General features: G+C 37.9%; 1 protein-coding gene across 1 annotated transcript in view; it reads right to left on the reverse strand.

Moving 5' to 3' along the window:
• Positions 1-709: 709 nt before the first annotated feature.
• The window catches only part of ABCA13 (ATP binding cassette subfamily A member 13), a gene marked incomplete at both ends in the record, with an annotated part of 196115 nt that continues 170880 nt past the window's right edge, over positions 710-25944 (reverse strand). Inside the window, 6 exons of the mRNA XM_082329177.1 lie at positions 710-799; positions 2343-2480; positions 3367-3472; positions 16498-16590; positions 20175-20278; positions 23246-23380. Coding sequence (XP_082185303.1) covers positions 710-799; positions 2343-2480; positions 3367-3472; positions 16498-16590; positions 20175-20278; positions 23246-23380 — 666 coding nt within the window. The remainder of the gene's footprint in view (positions 800-2342; positions 2481-3366; positions 3473-16497; positions 16591-20174; positions 20279-23245; positions 23381-25944) is intronic.

Here is a 25944-nt window from a genome sequence, read left to right on the forward strand (position 1 = left end):
TCCTCCAGCAGCAAGCTACAAGCATAAGTGAAAACTCATTGTCAAGTATGATTTATGAAACCTTGTTAAATTTACTTAAGATAACTGGGAGGCAGACTAGTACACTAATAACCTCTTTAACATAAAACCTTATGGAATATAGTGCATCCTTTATACAATAAAAAGGCTAATTTAGCGTGTCACAACACAGAACTGAACTGATACAGAAGTCAAAAGGCTTTCAATTTGTGCTATTAAATACAAATATTGTGTGATAGCCTATCTATTGCTACCATTCAATGGGTTTTTCTTGCCTTATCATGTAAAAATTAGATGTTAAGTATGCATGCAAGAGAAGATTACTGTACTCAAATGATTGTAGATCCACCACAAAAAAAAATCTGCTATAAACTCTGACATTTCAGATCAGCTTTTTTTTTTCTTTTACACAAAGCTTCATTAATTAGGCCATTTATATTATAAAATTGCGGTTAATTAAAAAGCATTACTTTTTGGCAGATTTTTGGTCTGCATATAACCAGTTTCTTGTTTTACTGAGAATTGGTAGTATTCCTTTTGGCCTACAAATACAAACTCACCTCTGCTTCTAGTATTTGTTTCTCACACAGAAGTTGTTAACAGCTGAAAAATTATTGCATGTAAAATGCACATATATGTACACAAACATACACACACATATTTGCTGCTGAAGCTGTATCCTATTCTGAGCCTAGACTGGCAGGCGGTCATGATGAACAACAGGAGATTCTTGTGAAGAATGCGAGACTCCTTGCTGTTGTGTAGCAAAATTAATGAATACCTGTAAGATATGGAAAAAAGGAGTACTTGAACTGAAACTTTGGAGACATAGCTGATATTTTTCAGTTGCTGTCCTAAGTTTTTGTGACACAAAAATTAATATTTATGTTCAGAGTTATGTTTTGTAAACTCTAGAAATAATCCCTCTTCACCTCTCCAGCTAATGTAGAGGTTGATGAATTATAAAAATAATGGTAAAATGAGTTACTAACTTATGTATGAAAATTATATTTTACTGCTGCACAAGTTAGTGGGAAACAATTGTTTTAATTTGCTTTGAAATGGCACACCTAAGGAACTTGAGTCTGCTGTTTCTATCAATAATCATCACAGATGAGGGTCCGGATATTTCAAGGTGAAAGTATACTTCTGAACATTGCAGAGTGATGACTCAACAACTAATGTGCCTCCTTGATTTTTTTTTTTTTTTTTAAACAGATCTTACTACATAAAGGCTTGTTTGCTTTTTAATCACACAACTATTTGACAGCAAGGAATGGAGAGTGAAAGATGGCTAGTCTTGATTCAAATGATCACATTCATACGCAAATAAGCTTGGGGTGCATTATAAGAGCGTTTGTTATTCAGAACTATTTTCCTGCTTAAAACTGACATTCAGTTAGTCAAGAAGAGGAAACAACGGTAGGTGACTGAGGTGATGAATCACCATGAATAATGGAGAGGAAGTAAGCTTGAGTGAACAAGCCTGAACAATCAACAGGCTGAAGTTACCTTATATTCAGTCATTCAGTGAATAGATCATTTACAAGCAGTTAATAGATGAGAACAGATCAGAGTATTTCATTAATGATTTGCACATGGGGAAAAAGGAATAAGTTCTACACTATTTATCATGGAAAATTAATATTTTGGCTAGATGTGACTCTCTCAGTTTGTAGAATACATAACAAGAAGTTGCATATAAAGATGCTTTAACACACGACAACCACCCAGAAACCCCATGCTTGCCATCGTTCTGTTCTTCCTTCTGCCCAGTTAGGATTTCACAGTCTTTAGAAGTGGAATCTCTTTTGTCTGCTTGTGCATTTCCACTGTTCTCTAATGTGTAACATGATACTCACTGCAAAAGAAAATTCTCAAAGGAAAATATCCCATAAGTCTAAGGTTTACTGTAATTTGCAGAGACTGGTTCAGCCTTTTCAAGGACATTGGTAAGATCCCAACTTTTGGACCGTGAAGAGGGCAGTTCACATTCCCACCTTCTCATCCCACACAGATCTAGATGTATCTAAGCACTGATTATGCTTGTGCACAGTACAAATATGTGGCTTATTGTGATGCTTTTGCTGTGCTAACCTCCAGTGTAAAAGCAGTAAGGTTTATGAAATTACTGTGTAGACATGAGATGTCCTAGAACTGCCGGTTTGTCGCATACATTTGGGTAATCCAGCAAATGATATAGCATTCTACTACATCAATAATTGCAGTACACAGCATGTTCAGACAAAGCGGGGGGCGGGGGGGGGGGGGAGAAGAAAAGGTAAAAACGAGAGAAAAGGAGAAAAGAAAAATAAAAAAAATACCTGCTCTAATGTGGTCTGGCTAATGGAGTAGTGTTTGATTTGGAGAAAAGCTTTGTGATTCTCTAGGACTCTGAAGAGCTCTGCTAAGCATCCCTGACTTTGCGGTACATGGTACTCGAGCAGGTTAAGATGCTGTCCCTTAAAACAAGCAAAAATGATAGAAACAGATAAAAGTGAATGTACATTATGGTGAAGTTACACTTGCTTATAACCAGTCTAGTTTCAATCGGCTTTCATTACACTTTAACATAGAAAATATGAGCTTTTAAACAAGAATGTATTTTGTCTACATTGGTAGCATAAAGAAATGTTCATACTCAGAGCACACACTTTGTGCTTGTTCTGAGATGACATTTGGTTAATCTCATAAAAGGTATAAATTTAGGAAAACTTTATGCTATAGGTTTTTAATCCAACAGACTAATGCTGTTACAATGCAGCCTGTGAAAAGGCTGAGTGAACACGTACACACACGTATAAACATATACACAAACAGGTCCATATCTAAGGTAGTCATAGTTTTACTGATTCTTTTCCTAAACATGGATAAAGTTTAAAAAAAAAAAAAAAAAGTTAAAGGTCTCTGAGAATTTTTTTTGGGATCTAATTACTATAGGTCTTTTGTAAGGCTTCATACCAAATAAAAGAATCTCAGTAAAGACTGAGACTTATCATCTGTGGACCTTATCAGAAAGCAATCAAAGCAAATACTCTGACTACACTGCACTCCTACCTCAGGTGAACACAACGGCAACTTCAACTTCATCAACAATAAAAGCAAAAGGAAATTTTCACTCAGAGAAAGGGCCTGTTTATTTATGTTGCCTAAATGACTGTTTGGAGTTGATTTAATCAATATCACAAGTCAGATTTTTAAGAATTACTTAATAGAAAAATAAAAGGGATGCTCATACATACTTTTTCCGAAAAGACCAATATATCCAAATGTGTATATATGGTTCTTACTAGCCCATGCTTAATCCTACCATAGAACAAACACTATGACAAGGGGTTTTAGCTGTACCTTAAACTGTGTTCCAGGAAAATACAGTTGTAGATGGTCCAATATCATTCTTCGATAGCTTATTTCTTTACTAAGCCAAACCTTGACAGAATAGCCATCTCCAAACCTGAGAATGATAAACAGAAACATAAATCCATTTGTCTACACTATGAAAACAGGAAGAACATTTGTTTCAATTGATTTTCCTATAATGATTATGTCAAATAACATCATGTATGCCTACTGTATTATCACTATGATTTTAGTATTATACTATGGAACAATAACATTTCAATGAGAAAGTTGTTAAATTAATGACAACAAACAGAAACAACAACAACAAAAAATATTATGCCTACATTTTAATTACTACAGCATATTTCACTCTCCAATGTACCCAAACTTACGTTAACTAACGTATGCTTTAATTACTATATTGTTTTGAATGGGTAGCAAAAAACTATGAAGATTACCGATCACCAATACAGAAGAAAAAACTAATCCTTTAACTTTTCTAATGAGAAAAATGGGCATGTAGCACTATTTTTTAAATCTTTTTACAGAGCTGCACAGCTTTTATTTCAGCAATGTGAGTACAATTGTGGTTTACAAATACACAAAGGCAACTACAGAGGTATTTAGAGAGATGGCAAAGTTAATGAATTTGCTTTAGCTCAATGGATACACAATCTGTTTCAGAATAATTTAGGAAATTAATTTCTCTTTCTCAACATACATGTGATAAAAGTTAAGTACAAGCAATCTAACATACTGTCCTGGTTTTGCCTGGGATAGAGTTAATTGTCTTCCTAGTAGCCGGTACAGTGCTGTGTTTTGGATTTAGGATGAGAATAATGTTGATGACACACTGATGGTTTAGTTGTTGCTAAGCAGTGCTTACACCAGTCGAGGACTTTTTCAGCTTCCCATGCTCTGCCCGGTGCACAAGAAGCTGGGAGGAGGCACAGCCAGGGGGGCTGACCCAGACTGGCCAAAGGGCTATGCCGTACCGTATGGCCTCATGCTCAGTGTATAAACTGGGGGGAGTTGGCCAGGAGGCAGCAGTCACTGATCAGGGACTGGCTGGGCATCGGTCAGTGGGTGGTGAGTGGTTGCATCACTTGTTTTTCCTGGGTTTTGTTTCTCTCTCTCATTGTTTTCCTTTTCATTACAATTTATTATTGTTGTTGTTGTTGTTTTATTTTATTTTATTTCAATTATTAAACTGTTCTTATCTCAACCGATGAGTTTTCTTACTTTTGCTCTTCAGATTCTCTCCCACATCACGCTGTGGGGGAGGGTGAGCGAGTGGCTGTGTGGTGCTTGGTTGTCGACTGGTGCTAAACCACAACATCAACACATTATTTTTTATTAGATTTACTCACTGCTAATATTTATTGGGGGAAGTTGCAATAAACCCATAAATACTGAAATGGCAACCGTATCTTTATGCGCATCGCTTAAGTGATGGAAGTTATCTGGCACCAGTCCCAGAGCAAGGTGCAAGGACAGACCTCAGCAGAGAGATGGGGCACCGCGGGGCTCCCGCTGTGTCCCTCCCCTCCCAGCCCCCCTTGGAAACTACACGTCCTCCCTTTGGTTTCACCTTCTTCATTAATTCCTAGGGACAAAAGAGCAGCAGGAGCCAAGTCAGAAGAGCTTTCCTCTGCTGCTGCTATTGCCTGTTGCTGGTGAGCAACAGAAAGGCAGAGCTGGGAGAGGGACAGGAAGCTCGGGCTGCATTGCCCACGTCCCCCCAGAAACCTGCCATTTCCTCCGTCTTCCCGCTGACCACCACTCCCACGTCCTTCACTCCAGCATTATTTCCTTTTCTTCACTCTCCAGCTCCACAATTACTCATCGCCAAATCCTTTCCCACATTTCTTCGGTTTCTAGTGACTATCCTCTGTATAACTCCCTCGCACCAATACCCTCCTTGCTCATGTCTTTTCTGTGCACAACTTGTGAGTCAGGGTAGCAGCTGGGTTAATTGGATCTGACAGGTGTGAAGCACGTTTTCATGTGATCAAAGCAGAAGTAGGTATCAGCACGCTCTATGATGCTGCCCTTTTCCAATACAGAAAAAAAATGTCTAAAGAATATCAATCAAAATGTAATAAAAAATAGAAAGGACTTCTGAGACATATGTCCAGTTTAGCCACTGTCTGAGCAGCTCCCAGCAAAATACTTCACATGAAGCACCACATGTTCCTCATCTATAATACGTGTATAGCAATGTCAAGGCTTTAACTTTTATTTTGTGTCAGACCAGAACCTCTGTTGGTATAAAGCAATAAAGTCTTCACTGATTTCAAAGCAGTGCAAGTTTTCACAATGAAAAATTCTAGACTGCAGTTTTTATTCTGTTAAGAATTGTACATGAATTCAAAATATGATTAACAAGGATCTGCTCAGAGAAGAATCCCATTTCTTTGTGTAGAATGAAACCATAGTTGCTACATTTTAGGTATGACAGTGGCAGCTTCTGCATAAGAAGTTGCACTGTATGAAAAACCACATTACAAATAAATTATTGTAGGGGTTTTTGGTCTTTGGGGTTTTCTTTTGTTTAGTTTTTATTGCAATCAAATGCAACCACTGAACTGCTTGAAATGGAGTAAGAAGAAACATTCCTGATGCAGTGTCCTGTTTGTTGGTTCCTGAAGGATGTTATATGCATTAAATCCTATCAGGCCCAAGCTGCAGGGTACCAAATATTCACTGAGCAATAAGACCTGATAGCTGAACAGTGCTGTTACACCAAAGAGGTCCAGAATAAGGTGGAACCCAAAGCAGTGGCTGGCTGATTTGCTTTGCAACGATCTACTAACACATAATAGATCTCTAATTAAATGTTTTAAATGCATAGCATCATCCCTGAAAAACTACATGTGACAATAAAAAGAGATGTTACAAAGATGGATATAGTTAACAAGGATGTTCAATTCAGTTGACAGCCAACCTGAGGCAACATTTTACAAGAGATCATTGATTCTGATCAGTTTTTTGGCATCTCTACACAGCCACCATTGAATTACAGTTTCAAAAATCCTGGCTTATGGAAATGTTCAACAGTCTCATAAAATGAAATTGTTGTATGCAATGAAGTTTCCAAAGAAAATGAATCAAAGTTCTGATTAGCAAAGACAGAGAAGTCTGTATAACTTTCGTTTAATTCTAAATTGTGAATGGCATAAACACCAGCATGGTACAAATAAAAAGCTTTAAAGGTTTTTTTTTTTCTTTTGGCTAGTCAAATTAGGATGCTTCTACACCTTGATTTTATAATTCATTTTAGTACAAGAGCTCCCCATATAGAGTAACCTGATAAGCAATAAACATTCCCCCTTGCTACAATCAGCAAGCTGCTTTCAGCAGCGAACTGAGGCAATGAAAATCAAGTTGACCATTTTTTTCACTCTGTTTTCCTCTCTGATTCAGACAATATAATTAATTCAGAAACCCAAAGTGGAATTACAGAGAAAAGCACAATCTGGTTTGATTAGCACTGTTAGGATCAAACCTCTAGCACCTGATAGTGCAAGACCTAAGGAGGGAAACATTATCATTAAAATGGCATAAGTTGAGCCAGCACACCTGTTCAGCAGCCATCTGCTGCAAAAGAATCACCATCTCTTCAAAGCTATTCAACAAAGATATTTTCCACTGCTAATTTCTACCACATTACTTTAACACCTGCATTTTTATTTGTGTATACACACATACACAAAAACACATATTCTGACAAAAAAAATATTTTTCCTCTCTATCATTCCTCTTCTCCCTCAGACTAGATGTTCATACTTGACTTTCACCTCATTAGTGATTCTGGGAGTATTGTTTATTGAGCGCTTTACCTACTAAAATGCCACCATGAGACTGAAACTAAAATATAAATTCCCAGACTGATTGCAAACTAATTAACTTGAGTATTAACAACAGCATCAGCTGCAGAACCATGAGCTTAGCAAGGACTACAAAATGCATCCAAGAACTCCACACCTTTAATTATATAGCTCCTCAAGCTAGCTGAGCAGCTCAAATAACAAGGGAACAAAAGGAACATAAAATGGCAACAAAGAATGAAACAATTTCCATAGCAGGAATTACTAAATAGGCTAAAACTTTTCAGCATCGACGAAAGACAACGAGGTGGTAGAAAAGTGTTTTCAGAGCCCAGAATCATGACTGGCCTAAGGAATGTAACTAAGGAATGATTCTTCACACTGCTATGTTTCTCATGCAAGAACAGGGGGCATCAAATTAAATTATAGTGAGGGCAACGCAAAATCAGTAAGATGAAGTAATTTTCCTTACAGCACATAGGGAAGCCATACAACTCATTGACAGAGGATGTGCTGGATGCCAGAACTTGACATGAGTTAAATACGAGACTAGAGAAATTTGGGCAGGGAATCCACTAAGACCAGCTCTGGCTTAGGAAGCCTCTAAGCAACAAATTGCTGAAGGATGGTTGAGTAATGTGGAAAAGTAACTTCATGTGCTTATCTTGTTCCTGTACTTTTCCCTCCTGGCCGCTGTCAGAGAGAGGATACTATGCTAGATGGGTCTTTGATCTGACCTCACGGTTGTTTCAGTATAAATATCACAAAGAGGAGGTCAGCCTGGGCTAATCAACCAAACAGTTCCTCAGTTCTCAGACGGGTTTTGCGGCCCGTGATACAGTTCCACAGCCACACTGACAGCAGTACAAAGATAGATAACAAAACTACTTCAGATATGTGTCTACACAAGCTGCAGTCACACACTGGAATAAAGTGTAGCCAGATCTGTATGGACTGAGGAAGTCCCCTGGTTGCTTTCCTGGTGCTCTTTCTAGCTTTGCAATGGGAATGGAAGTGGATTTAGTTGCCCAAAGGCTGAAAATTCTCATAAATACCAAGTAGAGGAGTTGCCACTTGAGGCAGATCAAGTAATACTAACTTATCAATGTTCCTTTCTGCCCATTCCTCAGAGGTCCTGGTTCAGAGATTTGAATGGGGACGAGAAGTTGCTGAAACACAATGCCTTATGGCCACACAGCTGAGCTTACACTTGGCTGGTCACAAGGGGTCCCTAGAGGTATTAACTGAGTGTTTTTTGAAGCTTGACCCATGAAATCCTGTTTTCTGTGAAGGGTGAAAAAGAAGGTCCATTATTAGCAGACTTCTATTTGCTTTAAAAAAAAAAAAAAAAAAAAAAAAAAAAAAAATCTGTATTTTCATTTAAAACCCTTAGGAGTTTGCTTGTCCACAAATGAGCAAAACCAAACCTAGAAAACACTGTTTTAACTTACAGCAGGGTCCAGAATGACCAGTTCATTGAATCACACTCTTCCCAAAGCCCATTTACCATCTCTTCTCTCCCCCAATCAAAATTGCTGAATGTAATCTCAGGAAACTAAGAACATGGCCCTATTTCCTAAACCTGGATGAATAAGAAAAGCATCTAATCATCCATGTGCTTTTTTTCCACTAATCAAAGGTTACCTTTCCTGGAGAATGTTGTGCTATATATATACATCAAAAAATTACAGCTCCCAGAAATTTTACTGGTGGAAATATAATGTGCATGCTTTATGTATGCCCTAGTTGGACTGATCAAAAGATTACTTCAAAATGACATTATTGGATAACAAAATCAAAAATAATAAAGAGAACATTGACACTTAATGTCTGCAAGGAACTGTATCTTTTAGAATATATGCCATAAATCAAATAGGGGGAATAATTTGTTACTGTGCTGTTTGCCCCTCTGCTTTGGTTTACATTCATTTGCACACAGATATGGTCCTACTTTCCCTAAGTGAACAGGCCTCATCTAGACAAGCTAACTTAGTTAGACCAGTATGATGGCTGAAGCATGGGATACAGATTCAGGTCATTCCCCTTACAGCCCTAGACAAAAGCACAATTTACAAAGAGGACACAACTTGAACAAGATTGAAAACAAAACACTTCAAAAAACATTGAAAAAATAAACAAAAATTGAAACAAAATTATTAAAACAAATATATCACAGTTTAAAACAATTTTAAATCACACAACAAATTTAATTATTTCATCTATTAAGTGCCAGGTAAAGGCAATACCTAGGAAGTAAAAAAGGTTATTAAATTTGAAATAGTTGCTTTGTTTTTTTAAAAAATGGTAAAATCAAATGCAAATATACTATCACTTGCAAAATGTGAATTCCTTCTGTAATTATTCAGAACAACCTCAGTGTGGCTGAACAGATAAACTTGATTAGATGCAAACAAACAAACAGACATAAATAAATTATAAAATCTGTCTTCCATATACTATTCATAGATTTTGTTTCATCATTTTTTGATTATGATTTTTCCAGGGTAACAATAGAAACATTAAAACAGCTATTAAACAAACGAGTAATACTTGTTCAAGTATATTGTACGTGCACTATTTGTTTACACACGCTCCAGGCTTTCATATCAAGCCATCTAAAGTTAATTTCTGTATTCAATAATATCATTGACATAACAATGACAGCCTCAGGTTGTAAGCAATGCAGGGTACAACTTTGCCTTGCTCTCTGAACGTAGGCATTTAAGCGCTTAGATGTGATTTCCAAATATGTGGTAAAACCCTCAAAAATCTTGTTAATTGTTCATACATGTGCACACACAAAACCTGTCTGTATATGAGCTTGTATGTCTGCACATACGGGCGAGTATGAGAGATCTGTTACTCTTGTTTTATTTATATATTACATTCCCAGAGAAACAGGAACAGCAGCACTGTAATTCTGTGCAAGGATGATGGCGCAGCCTACAAAGAACCAAAACTGTTTCCTCAAAGTACCTTCTGGGCCTCAACAGTGAAAAAAGCAGGAGGAGATAACACTATCATTGTGTTGCTATCACTGTTTTCTAGCGTAGTCTTTTTTTAAGTGAGTTTAAAAAAAAAAAATCAGGATATTACACACCAAAATCTCTATTTAAAGGACATTATCAACACTTCAAGGTCAAATTCTCAAGTTAAAAAGTGCTAGAATAAAGACCAGCTGTGAAATTCAAATTTAAACCTCTGGTATATTTGCTTTATGTAATAAGCTTTAATTACATCATGACATAGCATCTCTTCCTGAAATCCCTATTGTGAACGTCTCACAAGATATACTGGAGGTACTTGCTCAGACAAGTGGCTTTATTTACTGCAACATCTAGAAAATGTTGCAAATAAGATAGCAGATTGATGAGAAAAGGAAAGAAGTACTTCACGGTTCTGGTACAGCCCTGGGAAACTGAGTCCTACCCTTCCACCCCAATACACCTGTGTGATCAGTGGTAACTCACTCAGACCACGTTTTTCACTACTGCTTTCCTATCTTGTTAAGGGCCAACCTTGAGACCTAGGGCTCCAATTTGCTGAAGGAATTCATAGTACTTTCAGAAACACCCACAGCTACAGCTGAAGTTAACAGGCGTTGTACTTTGAAGGCAATGTTAAACAAACGGAAAATATTTAGCCATAAACTGCTCAGGTTGACTACCCAAACCCTTTTAACTTCAGCGTCATGCTTCGGTTACTCTTCTATAAAATGGGAATAATTATTTCAAATCCAGTTTCCCAGAAGTATTGTGGAAAACGTAGATGTTGATATTTATGAAGCACTGCTCCAATGAATGTTGATAATACTGTATTGAGAGACAGGTTTGAAAAATGTCTGGTAAAAACAGTACACAGATCACATACTAGGGAAAGAGAAGAATATGAAATCTTAATCAGCTGCTGCTCATTGAATGAACAGGTACACAGATTTAATGCAGTGTCCTGTGGAAAACATAGTATAAAATGACAAAAAAAAAGCATTGTAATGCACACATGCAGTAGGGCTGAATTAATGTTGCACAGTTTTATGAGAGTGTAAAGATATTGCTCATTTCTGAACTCTCAATCTGTGTGTTTTTAAAGTTGTAAGAACTCTTTTCTTCAAGCTTTCCTCTGGGAAGATAAACTAATAGCTATATTACATGAATACACATCCACTGCCTTAATACATTTTTTATGTACAGACGGAATTTGTTTTCTAGTCTAGTCAGGAATAAAAATTATATTCACTTCTATATTTTATGACATGTAAGAAACTTACTGCTAGTATGTCTGTTAGTATAACAACACTGCTTCCACTGAAGGCTGAAATATTGATGAGATCTTTAAACTTAATCCTCTCCTTTCCATTTAAGAAATCTACACATATGAGTTTGAGAAAAGCAATAAAATATTCTCAATCAACCTTTTAAAAAAAAGTTAGAGTGTAAATAGCTTGCCAACACATTTTTCATTCTAACTCTGCTATAACAAATGGATTAATTGTTGGATAATTTAATCAGATGGCTTGCTGATAAAATTTGAGCAAAGACTTGATGTGTGTCCAGCACTTGAAAAATTGCTATGGGTTTTTCAGCTATGAGAAGTCTGTCCAGATGGCCATAGAACGAAGGATAGTATTCAAAATGTTGTTCCCAGAGGATTGGCCAGCTGTATGTAACATGGAAATGCTTCTGTGAATTTTTAAAAAAACATTAAGTATAATGGAGAATACTGGAGAGAGCATTTAAATGTAATCCATTCACAATTTAGAGTAATTGACTCAGCTGGCAGGAGTCATCTGAAATTAGGTTTTAACAGGCACAACTGCTAACACATCTATCTCATACAAACTACATCTAGAACTAAGATGCTAACTCTTTGGAAATTGCGCTTCAGTTCATTCTTTCCAGCTAACACCTTTCTTGGCATTATTCAGAAATTTGCCACCTGCAACAAAAGGCCTTTCTAAAGCAGTCCAACACTTATTATTCTACTGAGAAAGATTTGAGGGTACTTTAAATCTGTTTAAACATAGATAAATACAGTCAGGGTTCAACAGGTGGGAGAAGAAACCCAAACACCTACATTTGTAGCGAGAAGACATTTTTGGATGAGCATTTTGTAACAGACTTGCAGAAGAGCTAGAAAAATGAATCAAGTCTCACATATTAGAAGCAGCATGTGTCACTTTTTATACCCTATGAAGCTTTTATGTTTCACATTAGCATCTTCCTGGAGTTCACCCATACCCTTCATAGCAGAATTTTGTACCGCCATCTGACAAAGCTGTATTCAGTCCAAGATTACGGTCTCTCACAGCTGCCGAGGGCTGAAGGTGTAGTGAGAGAGAAAGCTGAATCCTTGAAACTCCCCACCACAGAAAAGAAGCAAATTTAACAGGGCCCCAAGGAAAACCCATTAAGCCTTCATCATGCATTCATCAAAAAGGTGATCATAATCTAGACTTTACAGGCTCGAATGGTACTAAAGGAAAAGCAAATAAAACAACTCTGAGGATTTCTGTCAAGACAGACAGAATCACCAGGAAGGGAGGAAAATATGTCATTTTAGTGGACATAGCTACATTTAAAAGAGGAAAAAAAATTCTTGAGACATGCTAATGTAATCACATGTAATATCAAAATGTGGTCCTACTGTTATTTCTTACAATACAGGACTCATTCGATCATAAATAAAAGCTGTATGAAAGTTTTCTTCAGTTTAAGTGTTCATACTGTGTTTAGATTTCTTCCCTTCTTCCAATCTTCAAAGCTAGATCAGGTCACTTGTACTTAATTTTAAAATATTTATTCTATTTGATTTGTAGAAACAAATTGAAGACAGACTAAATGATATCAAGAGATGCTTATAAATAAGAGCAAATTAAAAAATAGAGCTGTAAAATCTAACAGCAAAAACACGATAATTTACAGCTACGGTCCCCATTAATTTATTTTAGTACCATTCTTGCCTGTTAATATAAATATGCATATTACTAGCATAACTCATTCACACACATAGAACACAAAAGCACCATCAAAAAACAATTTTTATGGTACGAGTAATGTAGATTAAATCAGATGCAGCAAAATCAGTTTTATTTATGCTTTCCTTCACTCACATTGCTTCATGGAACAGTTTTGTTAAACAAAATGTGAGGTGATAGGGTTTTTACTGTGAGATGGTGCCAGGGACAAATACACTAGACAGTGCTAATTGCAGGAAAACACTGAAAAATAGAACTGACTAGTGACTATACCAGTGGAGGTGGCTGTTAGATAAAGTGTTCTTCTGCAGGTAGGTGTTTCCTAATAGGTTTAGAAATCCTTATGGTCTATCACTTTAGAAGGAACAATATTTTGATCTGTATGACAGTGAGAATGATAAGGCTATTAAATCATAGGGAGGGAAGGAAAATGGGAAGGAAGGAGTAACTCAATACTCTTTCAAGTCCTGGACAGTTTTTCAGGGTGGAGTGGAAAGTGAGAAAATGAAAATATTAAAATAATTTAAGGCTTAATTATTTCAATGGTTTTCTTTGGAGTAATAAGTAGAAGAATCCTGCTTCTCTTCTCCTTTCCCATCTCATGTAGAGGCAGAAGTCCTCCATAAGGTACATGGTAGCATATCTGGAAATTGTCTTCAAGTAAATTCAGAACATGAATTACACAGAGGTACTGGGTTTCTTAATCACCTAACAATTACTTTATTTATTAGGTGGGTGATAGCCTGGGGTTTATGATGGAGCACTTTATTGGCAAGTAAAGAAAACCATAGTCAGGAGTTCTATCTGGAGGGAAGTTTGAAGCTAGAGTAAGCAACAAAATAATAGGAGTACAGGGACAGTCTTTGGCTTCTCCTGAGCACTTATCAAGAGTTTTCCAAAGAAAGCATGGAAATGCTATACTGTATGCTTAATTTAAAAAAAAAAAAAAAAAAAAAAAAAAAAAAAAAAAGCTTTAACAGCTGTGTGTATATGAGGTTTTAAGACTGTTCTCTCTACAGTGGCTTTGCTCCCGGAGGCCAAGAAAATTAATTAGGCAGTCAGAGCAAATTCAGACAACTGCATGATTTTAATTAAATCCTTTGATAAAGCTAGTGACTATTTTTTCATAACAAAAGGTTCTAAAGTTTTAGAAAAATTCAATAGGTTCCTGAACAATAAGTGTGGAAAATTTGGAGACTAAATCAATCAATAAGCTAGGACTTAAATGAAAAATCTTAATGCAGCTTCAGCTATGCTGTTTCTGTGGAAAGCCGCGGTAATATTGGTATCCAGTGCACATATTATCCCACATGAATGCCACTGACATACATTAAAGAACTGTCATGGCAATACAAGGAACATAAACCTGCTGATAGCATGAAATATTCTTAACATAGAGAAGGTGTGCTTTTTTTAAAGTTACAACAATTTTAAACTAGTAATTGCTATGAATATGACTGCCAAATATTCCTGCTTGCAGAATTTAAAAGAGGCACTCATACAGCCTTGATTTTTGAATGGCTGATCTGTGAATGTCTTGATATCCTCAGAATTAATTTGAAGATACTTCTAGCGTGTCATATAGTTTATTCTTCTGCATTGATTTGCTTACTGTGATCTGAAGGACGTATATCTACAGAAACAGTGCAACAAATTGAGAAATAACTGTCCTATTTATATGAATATGGTGCATACCTATGAGTATGCTTATGATGCCTTGCTTCCTAAGAAGGTGGATGAAAAGATGCTGCTAAAGGAAACATCAGGAGTGGTAAAACAATGACAAAGTCACTGAGAAGATAAAGATGAAGGTAGCCTTTGTGGAATGCCTGATTTTGCCCTCTCAAGGTCAAGCTGAGAAGACAGAGACACTCACTCACTCCAGAGGATCTGAAACATAAAAAGGGGACACCCACATTTATCCCAGCTAACTTTATGCACTCAACTGAAGTGCCTAAGTAATACCGTTTTTCCCTATTAGGGGACACACACATTTTCCAAAAACCAGTTTTGCCTGCACAAGGTCTGCATTGTCCTCTACAGACATCTCTCTCATTACAAAAGGAATAAAGGGTGCCTGCACTCCTGTTAAAGTACTCCAGCTCATGGTACAACAGGCCACTCTATGCTATGAAATTTGGGAATAAGAGACAGGATGGCAAAGACAAAGAGCTAGATACAAAAGAAGCAGAAACTGCTGAAGAGCAATTGACTTCTCACGCCTCTAGAAACTGAGGCAACTACTCTCTGAAAGGTATGCAAATATGAAAAGAAGGCTATGATCACACAGAACAATCAGAAATATAGATGCAGACCTCAGGTTTTTCACCATCCAGTTTGGAAGGTCTCTAGCTTAAAGTTTGTCTTGATGAAAAAAACCTTGGAAGGAGAGAGCTTATTAACGTAAATGTGAATCAGGCCCATCATGCTAATTTAGCAGCAAAATAAGGGCCCACGGTTCTACCCAAAGGGAAGGACAGAAAGCCAGAAGTGCCCCTCAAGGGTCAAGAAATTATCTGAGACACAGATAACTTCTGCCCTATAACCATGGCAGACAGCAATTCCAAAACATTTCTGTAGAGCTTGTTTACATTGTCAAATGTATCTGCACTTAAGAGTGCTAAACGCTGAGCTAGTACAAAGCAGTGTAGCTTTGCTGCTTGTAAATGAGCTGTATCATTTTACACAGCTGACTGTCTGGGTGTCATAAAAATTCTACTTATTACTGAATGTAAATGTTTTAGCTGTAAGTTGCAGCAACTTTCCCCTCAGCTTCTGATTCTGTTTCCTTTATGGTGGTTTGAGCCCATCCTCTAAATAAACATCCTCATTAACTGATATTAAATTAACTCACAAGCAGAGCTGAAGCACACCAGGAAAAGAACACAGAAAACATAGCATAAATATCTGCAACTGCCAGTGAATTCAGTAGGAAGCAGAGATGGTTCAAAATATGTTGTCTTATGGGCTGCTGACTTGTTAAATGTGCTTCTTCCTGTTACAAGAAATCCTCACAAGGAACCAAAGTGTATTTCATCTCAACATGTTGAATTCTTACAACATATTTCTCAGATTGAGTGCAGAAGTGCTTCATTTTAGATACAGATCTGTCTCTTTCAATTACCAGTGCAGACTACAAAGCATTTTAGCAATCCCATATGTCAATTTAGCTTGCTAAGATATCCTAATTGGCTCTTTTTTAACTTCAGTGATGGCAGGAAAAGAAAGATGTGCTTAGCAGTCATAAGTATTTATTCCTTGGCACTATTAAAGTGTCTAGCCAGCTCTTAGACTGAATGTAGCTGCAGAAGGTTTGATGTTGACATATAATACCTGTTTTTAATGTGCTGGGGAGAACCAAGACACTTGAAACTTCCATTGACCATAATAGCAAGCCGTGTGCAGAGTGCTTCACATTCTTCCATACTATAAAATAACGTGAAAAAAAATATTAAAAGAATAATAGTGAAAACAGACAACATTATTTATACCTGACTTTAATAAAAATGGAAGGAATCTGGACAGCTGCAAAGATGGGTACACAAAACTTTTGACTTTAAAGGCAACAGTCTGAATTGTAACCCTAGTCAGCACATACCAAAAGTTATTACCACATGACAGCTAGTAGAGAGCCCTAAAATGGAATTGGTGTTTTTAGTCCAGAACTAATTGGACAATTCTGGCCACAATACAAAGGTTTTATCACCACAGGCAAATACCTGATAGACAGTCTCAGAAATGCCACCAAGTGTGAGCATCATGAACTCTGTTATTGCTTGTAATATCTGTTCATGGTCATTCTGAGCTAAAGGATAGAGGGAGAAGAATGAAGTAAACTTGCTCAGCTTGCCTCTTGCATCGTACATACCCTTAAAAAAGTAGTTACCCTTACTCTGATTGCAGGGTAGAAGACGATGCAAAACACCACAATCCAAACGGAATTTAGGACATGGAAATGCAGCTGAATAGAAAAGCAGGATCCTGTTAGATGCGACTGCTTCAGATGATAAATAATAACTTTGACTTGTAAAGCGTAGGGCAGATGGGCTGCCATTCTAAAATTATACAGAATTGTGTGAGCAGCTCTTCCAAAGCATCGCTTTAGACATAGGACATCAGTCAGGACACATCCATCACCTCAAAGAGGAGTCAAAGTTGTTTGATGTTCCTGCAATTCACTGCGTGCACTCCCCAGCCCTTCTGAGACAGCTAAACAAGAGTTGTCTCGTGTGTCTCAGCCATGTGCCAATCCAGATTAAAGTGCTTCTACTGAACAAGCATGGCAATTAAGTACCCTCCTAGGAACAATTTCCTTAAAATAGGACAGGGATATGGTGCGGACCGCCAAACCACTATATTCGAGAGAGATGGGGAGAGGGCTTGCTAATACATCTTCCCACAAATCTGGAAGTTAGCTGAGTCTCTTTGGGGTGCAGTAACTCCTAATGCTCCCTTTGGCATAACATTCCTCAGCTGTGGCAAAATAACACAAATTTAGACCTGTATGCACAGTTAATACAATCTCACTCCTCCCTTCCTCAAAACAAAAGTTAAGCATTGCCTCTGAAAACAGACCTCAAAAACTAATTTTTACACAAGAAACCATGTCTATACCTTATGTGCTTATTTGCTGATACGCATGAAGATTCACTTTGTAAGAAAAATTCCTTTACTTACACAAGTAGCCTTTGAAAGAATCTCAAATAAATCTCCATGGCCTTCAAACAATAGTATAAATAGTATAAAATAATTTCTCCTTCCTCCGCCCTGGCACAACAATGTCTTATTAATTAGAAATGAACTGTGTACCCTATCATTGTACTTATATCTGCTTTGAGTCATTCATTTGTAGAGCTAAACGAGTAATTGGTAACAACTGGATGGATTTTTTTGTTTTGTTTTGTTTACAACATATTAGTAATGAGAGCACAGCTCTCTTCTGTTTAGCTGGTGTTTGACAACTAAAGGTTCTTAATCTGGACTGAAAAGTCAAAGCACACTGTTTCCTGAAAATCACTCAGCTTAATTCACAATGCATGTGTTCCCTAAATGAGTGAGGTGGTAAGCACTTGAGGATCAAATACAGGCATGTGATTTTCAAGATTCAGCTTCCATAAATAGAATACTAGAAACTTTATTGATTGAAAAATGCTCTCAAATGTAGCGCACACATGTACAGGGACGACAAATACATTTTGAGAACATCTGAAAAAAAATTAACAATATCTAGAAAATATTGAGGAAAGTTTTGCTGCATTCTTTTATTGATTCATCTATGCTTCAAATCTTATTTGTCCAAAAGGTTACATTGCTGTTTTGATTAATGAGTTCTGCCCTCTCTAGGCATGTTTTCATGATCTCTCCCCGACTTAAAGCTATTTTATATATAACTATACGTACTATACCATATGCCCTAAGGGAACATTTAATTTATTCCATTTTGCTATAGATGTTACAAAAGAGTATTGATGTTTCCTCCATTAAACTGATATACCAATGACTGTATCAGACAATTGACAAGACACTTAATGTAGATAGACTTTTTTTTAAGAATATAGGGTCACTCCTGCCATTTCCAGTAGTACATACAGAGACTAGCTGAGGCATCTGTCTTTAGGATGCCATGGCATACTCTTTTCATACACTGATGCAAACCAGAAACCTTACTAAATTCAAAAGAGAGTTTTTCATTCCCACCTCCCTTTGTAAGGATTTATAAAGTGGGAAGCTGCAAAAGGGTAACCTGGTGTTCCAAGGAAGAAGAAATACTGCAACACTGAAAAGAACATAGAAAAGGAAGAATTCATTTCATCATCTTTTCTGTGCCTGCAGCCCCCTCAAGCCACGTTCTAATCTTTGAAAACTGAGTATAGAAAATATTTAGGATTTACATAAGTGAATTTTTACAAGCAGGAAGGAATTGCCACAAAATACCAAGACATATTCTGTGTTTCACAGAATCATAGAATCGTTAAGGTTGGAAAAGACCCTTAAGATCATCAAGTCCAACTGTTAACATAGCACTGCCACCTCCACCACTAAACCACATCCTTAAGCACCATGTCTACCTGTCTTTTAAATGCCTCCAGGGATGGGGACTCAACCACTTCCCTGGGCAGCCTGTTCCAATGCTTGACCACCCTCTCAGTGAAGAAGCTTTTCCTAATATCCAATCTAAACTTCCCCTGGCGCAGCTTGAGGCCATTTCCTCTCGTCCTATTGCTTGCTACTTGGCAGAAGAGACTCATCCCCACCTCACTCCAACCTCCTTTCAGGTAGTTGTAGAGAGCAATAAGGTCTCCCCTCAGCCTCCTCTTCTCCAGGCTAAACAACCCCAGCTCCCTCAGCCGCTCCTCATAAGACTTGTGCTCTAGACCCTTCACCAGCTTTGTTCCCCTTCTTTGGACACGCTCCAGCACCTCGATGTCCTCCTTGTAGGGAGGGGCCCAAAACTGAACACAGTACTCGAGGTGCGGCCTCACCAGTGCCGAGTACAGGGGCACTATCACCTCCCTGGTCCTGCTGGCCACACTATTCCTGATACAGGCCAGGATGCCATTGGCCCTCTTGGCCACCTGAGCACACTGCTGCCTCATGTTCAGGCAGCTGTCAACCAGCTCCCCCAGGTCCTTTTCCACCAGGCAGCTCTCCAGCCACTCCTCCCCCAGCCTGTAGTGTTGCATGGGGTTGTTGTGATCCAAGTGCAGGACCCGGCGCTTAGCCTTGTTGAACCTCATACAGTTGGCCCCAGCCCATCGATCCAGCCTGTCCAGGTCCCTCTGTAGGGCCTTCCTACCCTCCAGCAGATCGACACTTCCACCCAACTTGGTGTCGTCTGCAAACTTACTGAGGGTGCACTCAATCCCCTCATCCAGATCAATAAAGATATTGAATGTAATATATATTACACTAGGTTAAGCATGCCTTCAGAATATGCTCTTCTGCTCTCAGTTGACGGCAGATGAGGAGAGAGAACAGGAATATGCTGGCTGCTGGGATAAGGGTCTTACCTGTGAGATGTCAGCACCGCTGCACAGCCATCCTGAACTTCCTTCAGGATGGTTTTCCAAAGGTAGCGTTTAGAGCAGGGATCCATCCCAGAGCTGGGCTCATCCTACATGAAAAATGAAAATGATGATACAGTGTCATGGGAAAAACATGCCACAGCTCCAGCCCAGCATGAAGAATTAACAAAACTCACAATAAAATCATATATTTTTCTCTAAAAAAGCTACATTTTCAGGAGGTCACTTAAAAGACAACTCGATCATTTTTTTGCTTTAACACATATAGTTTCATTTCTAAATTTATAGAAAGCACTTTTTATTAAGGAGATTTATATATATAAAAATAATATGTTTATATATTATATAGTAATATAATAAATATATCATTATTCACAAATGTATATATGTTTAATAAAATATATACACACATATACTTTTTTTAATAGGAGAGACTTGCAGGTGTTTTTCATAGAATCATAGAATCGTTTAGGTTGGAAAAGACCCTTAAGATCATTGAGTCCAACCATTAACCTACCACTGCCAAGTCTACCACTAAACCATGTCCTCAAGCACCACGTCTACCCAGCCTTTAAATACCTCCAGGGATGGAGACTCAACCACTTCCCTGGGCAGCCTGTTCCAGCGCCTGACTACCCTTTTGGTGAAGAAGTTCTTCCTAATATCCAACCTAAACCTCCCCTGGCGCAGCTTGAGGCCGTTTCCTCTCATCCTATCGCTTGTTACTTGGGAGAAGAGACCGACCCCCACCTCACTCCAACCTCCTTTCAGGTACTTGTAAAGAGCCATAAGGTCTCCCCTCAGCCTCCTCTTCTCCAGACTAAACAACCCCAGCTCCCTCAGCCACTCCTCACTTTCTGGGAGGCTTTGGTGTCTGTTTCTCCCATACACGCACATCTGCCATGAACATAAACAAGTGGAGAAGTCCTGTAACTCCCAGCTGCCTGCAGTGCCCATCCCATAGACACGTGTGGCTAGTATGTTTGCATTTGACATCCTCCAGTTACTCCCAGAGTCCCTTTGAGAGGAACTCTCATCCATGGTGGAGAGAATCCACAAGATTAAATAACGACCCAATTAGTGCTGCCCAATGCAAACCATTTGGCAAACCGATTTCCCACTCGGATGGCTTTCATGGAGAAAGAAGTGCAGCTACAAAAACTACATTTCCCCTTCCTATCTAATCCTGCTGTCTTCACTAAATCAAATTTTGACTTAATCTACTTGTGGAAGCAGAAGGAATGATATCTGATTGTCAGAAGCCAGACTCTGTCACTACAAAAGTAGGGAGAAGGAAACTCTTCCGGTAGCTGTTTATACTATGGAATTTCATGATGGGTGTCAGCACCTATTAGGGTGATATGGCCTTGGCCAATGTATTTGCAGCAAAGAATCTCACCTGAAACCTGGAAGCAAAGTTCTCAAGAAACAAAGCAAACAAAACACCCAGTTTGATGCTGATTTTGGTGCTTAGATACCAATGGCAGAGGTGAAAAAGAATTCAGTTCAGTCTCCTATTACCTGTGGATAGCTAACAATAAAGCAATAAAAATAAAGCAACCCATGCTATTACTTAAATTAATAGCTATGATCCTGGATCAGAAGGATCAGGTTCAGTGGTTTACATTGGTGTCTTTGCTTTCAGACAAAAAACCAGCCCTTTAAAATACTGAATATCTCCCTTAAAATTTGCTAGCTTTCTAAAGCCAGCCAAATGCTTAAAGCATTTGACATGTTTAGATATTTTGCTTTCTTCTTGTCATTACATATGCAATAGTCTGTGCCCTGCAGCAAGAAGTAGGTTGAAATGGATACTTGCAGTAGCATGCTGTCATAAAGACATTAAAAAACAGTTGGAGCATTTTCTAAGATCAGGAAAAAACACCAATTTAAGATTATCTCCTCCTTTTCCTAACTGAACCAGGGTCAGTTTAAGCATAAAATGTAAATAAAATAATTCCATTCAGAAGTGAGGCAATGACAGGAAGTTAGAAGCAACAAAATGTGTCTGATCTTCTGAAACATGACCCCTGTGAGAACACCAGTTTTATCTTGTACTACTTAGCCTGTGATCCATTACTGGAAGCACTGGTTCCCCCTCCCCCCCCCGCCCCCAACCCTGGGAAGCAGATTCCCTCCCTCTGACAGTTCTGAAACGTTTATTCCACTATTGAACTTGTTTAGATCTTCCCAGCCAAAGCTTAAGAAAGGGATGTTCAATCTTCTCTAGTGAAACAATAGGCAATTATAAGAAAGAGAATGCGGTGTCATAATGATGCACTTCCCAAAGCTTTGTAATTCCCTGATATTCAATACAAAGGCATTGTTTAAACTGGAAATGCCAGTTTCAGGACTAAATGAGCAGTAGGATGCAGGCACCAAAACAACACGTGGTAAATAATTCAACTTAATATCATTCAGGAGTATTAGTTTGATTGTGTGAGTTGTGAATCCAACAAGAATATAAAAACTAGCCAGATTTATGAAGTATGATGTAGCAAGGAATACGAATATCCTGAAAAAGATGGTTCTATAATTAATATCACCAGCTCCAAATTACTAATTAGAATAAGAATCTTCCTTCTTAAGGAAGCCAGTAGAACTGTTCATATATATTTTTGTCTTGTTATATACAAAGTAGACAATACATAAAGCATTAATATATTTTACATTAAATTATTTTTTTCTTCTTCTACATAAGGAAATCTTAAAAAAAAAATTACATACCCATTTGGGCCCTGGGATGATACAATTACATTTGTGTGTGTTTAGGGCCCTTTTTTTTTTTTTTCCCTGCTCACCCAACTACCCCGAGGAAAAAAAAAGAAAAAAAAAAAAAAAAGGAAAGAAAAAACAACTTCACTTTCTATTTTTGTAAGCACTGGAGAATAAAATAAGAAGCATTCACACAGCAGAACACAAAGGATAGTTGTACATCCATGTATCAATTACTCCCTGACTGACCAGGAAACTACTTGATTTTCTTTAGAGCAACATAGAAGACAACAAAATCAGTGTAACCCATTTATCATATGCACAGTATTACTCTTACTCACCAGTAAAAGTATTTGGGGTTTACCAACTAAAGCCACAGCAGCAGAGAGTTTCCTCTTTGTGCCAGCACTGTATGTCCTCACCAGTTTGTCAGCGTGAGCATTGAGATGTAGCCGGTTAACAAGGTCCTCTGCAACCTGTGGTTTAGAAATTTAAAGGCCAGCAAATATGAGCCAAACTAGGTAGTGTTTGTGCTTAAACTGGGAGAACACTCTGTTCATGCCTATTAAGCAAATGTACATGTTGTTTCTTTATTTACCCCCATTTACTGCATATTATTACTTTTGAATTCTAGAAACATACAAAAAGCTGCTCCAGGATCCCTTAGTTCTCCACAAAGGATAAGGATTTTCTTATATAGTAAATTTGACTGTGTCATTGCATTTAATAGTTATTTGCATTCATTTTGTATCGATGCGTCAGTGATCTAAAATGTTCCTCACTTCTTCTTGTTCTCCAGTATTTATTTGTTCAAACATCTTAGTGACTGAAAATTACAGAGAGAAAATTCTACATCAACCACAAAAAGATGGAAATGGCAGAAAAGCAAGTCACAGGTCGAGGATTTAGAGTTTCTTAAAGACAAAAGGTAACTTAGGGTTAAATTAACATACCTTTCTAATAACTGAGAGGGGTAAGTTGACCCTAGCTGGTTTGGTTGTAATTGCTTAAATAAGTGTGTGTGATCTGCGTAAGCTGGGCAGGCACATGAGCACAGCTGGAGACAATGTTCACGCTGTCCTCTATGGCCTTTCTTCTTTACCTGTCAGAGACAGTCCTAATGTACAAGGCTCCCTCAAATACTGGTGCTAGAGAATTTTAAGTGTAGCAAGAGCCTTGCTCCACCTGTATCAGCTGTCACTACTGGACCATCCGGAGACACGTCTGCAAAAACATGAGGGACACAGCAGCGACTTTTCTACTCACCGCTGCCAGACGCACCCTGCAAAGCAGCAGGTGTTTAGTGACATGCTGCTGGGTGGCTGTATCATCAAGGGGTGATCAAATTTGTAATAGAGCCAGTCTGTCTTCAACCTGGATGTACACACAGCTGGGAGATTCTTGTAAAACAAGTAGTTGCGTGGTGCTCTATTGCCTGAGATCAACTGCCAGAGCATCCCCAGCAGCAGGGTGCATTCTTTTTGCTCCCTCTGCACTACCTTCAGCAAAAAGCAAGGAAGGACTGGAAGGATTAGTTAGGTCAGATGGACAGTATCCATTCAGAAAATCCAATAGAAAAAAAAATATCAATAAACAATATTATGAATTAATATTCACTATACATTTCAAATAAATTGCCGTAAGCATAGTAATATTTTTTTATAAGACAGTTTTATGCAAACTCCTTAGGAAATGATCAAGATATTCGTGACCCTTTTAGAACGATTTTTCAGGGCTACATATGAAAATAAGAGACACGTCCGAGAGCAAGTTCTCTGTAAGCCGGAACAACACTGCAGTGGTGAGAATCTGCAATATTCTAGTGTGGATCCTGGCACTAGTATTAACAGTCACTTGTGTTCAGCGTATCTTAATGTATAACCCGACAGCAACGCATGTTCTCAGAGAAAAGCTAAATTTCATAAATATTGCTCTGACTACATTAAATGCAGAAAGTTTTTTAAAAAAAAAAACTTAATCAACAACGATTAAACCATCCACAGGTAATTTTATACTGAAAAGTTCAAGTCTTCTGCTATTTCAGACTTAATTCACAGTGGTTTGCTTTCGTTTAGACACTATTGCTACGTATCGGTAGCAGTGCTGCAAATTCAAACATTCTGTGGGTTTAGGAACAGTCAAGCATCTAAGCTATATTCTAAGATATAATAGCTGAGCTTTTTGCTGGTTTTTTTGGTGTTCGTTGCTTTTTTTTTTCACTTTCAAACATAGGTCTCATTATACACCGAAACAGCCTGTAAAGCAAACACCTCTAAAGCATGGTAGACAGCTTATCCACTCTACTAAACTGACTTGACTTTACTACAACTGGGAATGCATGCCTGTTAGTGACAACAGGATTATCCTTCTACAAATCCACCACCAATATACACAGAATTGCACAGAAAGCTCATAAAAATTAAGACCAGAAAGTGAAAAAATGTGTGATCTCTTGTTTACACCAAAATTAACATATATTGCAAACTACAACAGGCTTCAAGAGTTTTTAAATGATAAGGAAAAGAGGACTACGTATCACAGCTGAAATGTAGTAAAAACTATCCTTTAGCTATGACCAGAACCATTATTTCTAAGACCTCTTTGAAGTGTTACCAAAACTCTTAGTCTAAGTCAGCAAAATGCCATTCTTTGAAAGAGACAATAAACGCTGCACAGGGAAGAATTTAGAAAGCCAAGGAATAGTGCCCGAGAGAGAATAAAAAAACATTCAAGTAAGGTAAATCTTATTGTAGTCTGTAGCCCCCAAGGAGACTGAATTATGTATCAGGTATGAACATAACGCTCTTTGTAGAGAGCAATATTAAAAAGAATCACCTCTGCAAGATTTACAATTCTACACTTAGAATCCTCCCAAATATCTGGTATGTACTCAAGTATTCAGTGCACAGATACTCATGACTACACCATCTCCCATTTTGTACAAGGAGAGAAAGCCTGGCAAGTCCTCTGCTATGGGAATTTTGCAAGACAAGGTTTACCTAAGGTAAAAAGAGAGGGGTGGGAATCATCTCACAGTGCG

Source organism: Platalea leucorodia, assembly GCF_965183815.1.
Source record: "Platalea leucorodia genome assembly, chromosome: 1".
In the NCBI taxonomy this organism is placed as follows: domain Eukaryota; kingdom Metazoa; phylum Chordata; class Aves; order Pelecaniformes; family Threskiornithidae; genus Platalea; species Platalea leucorodia.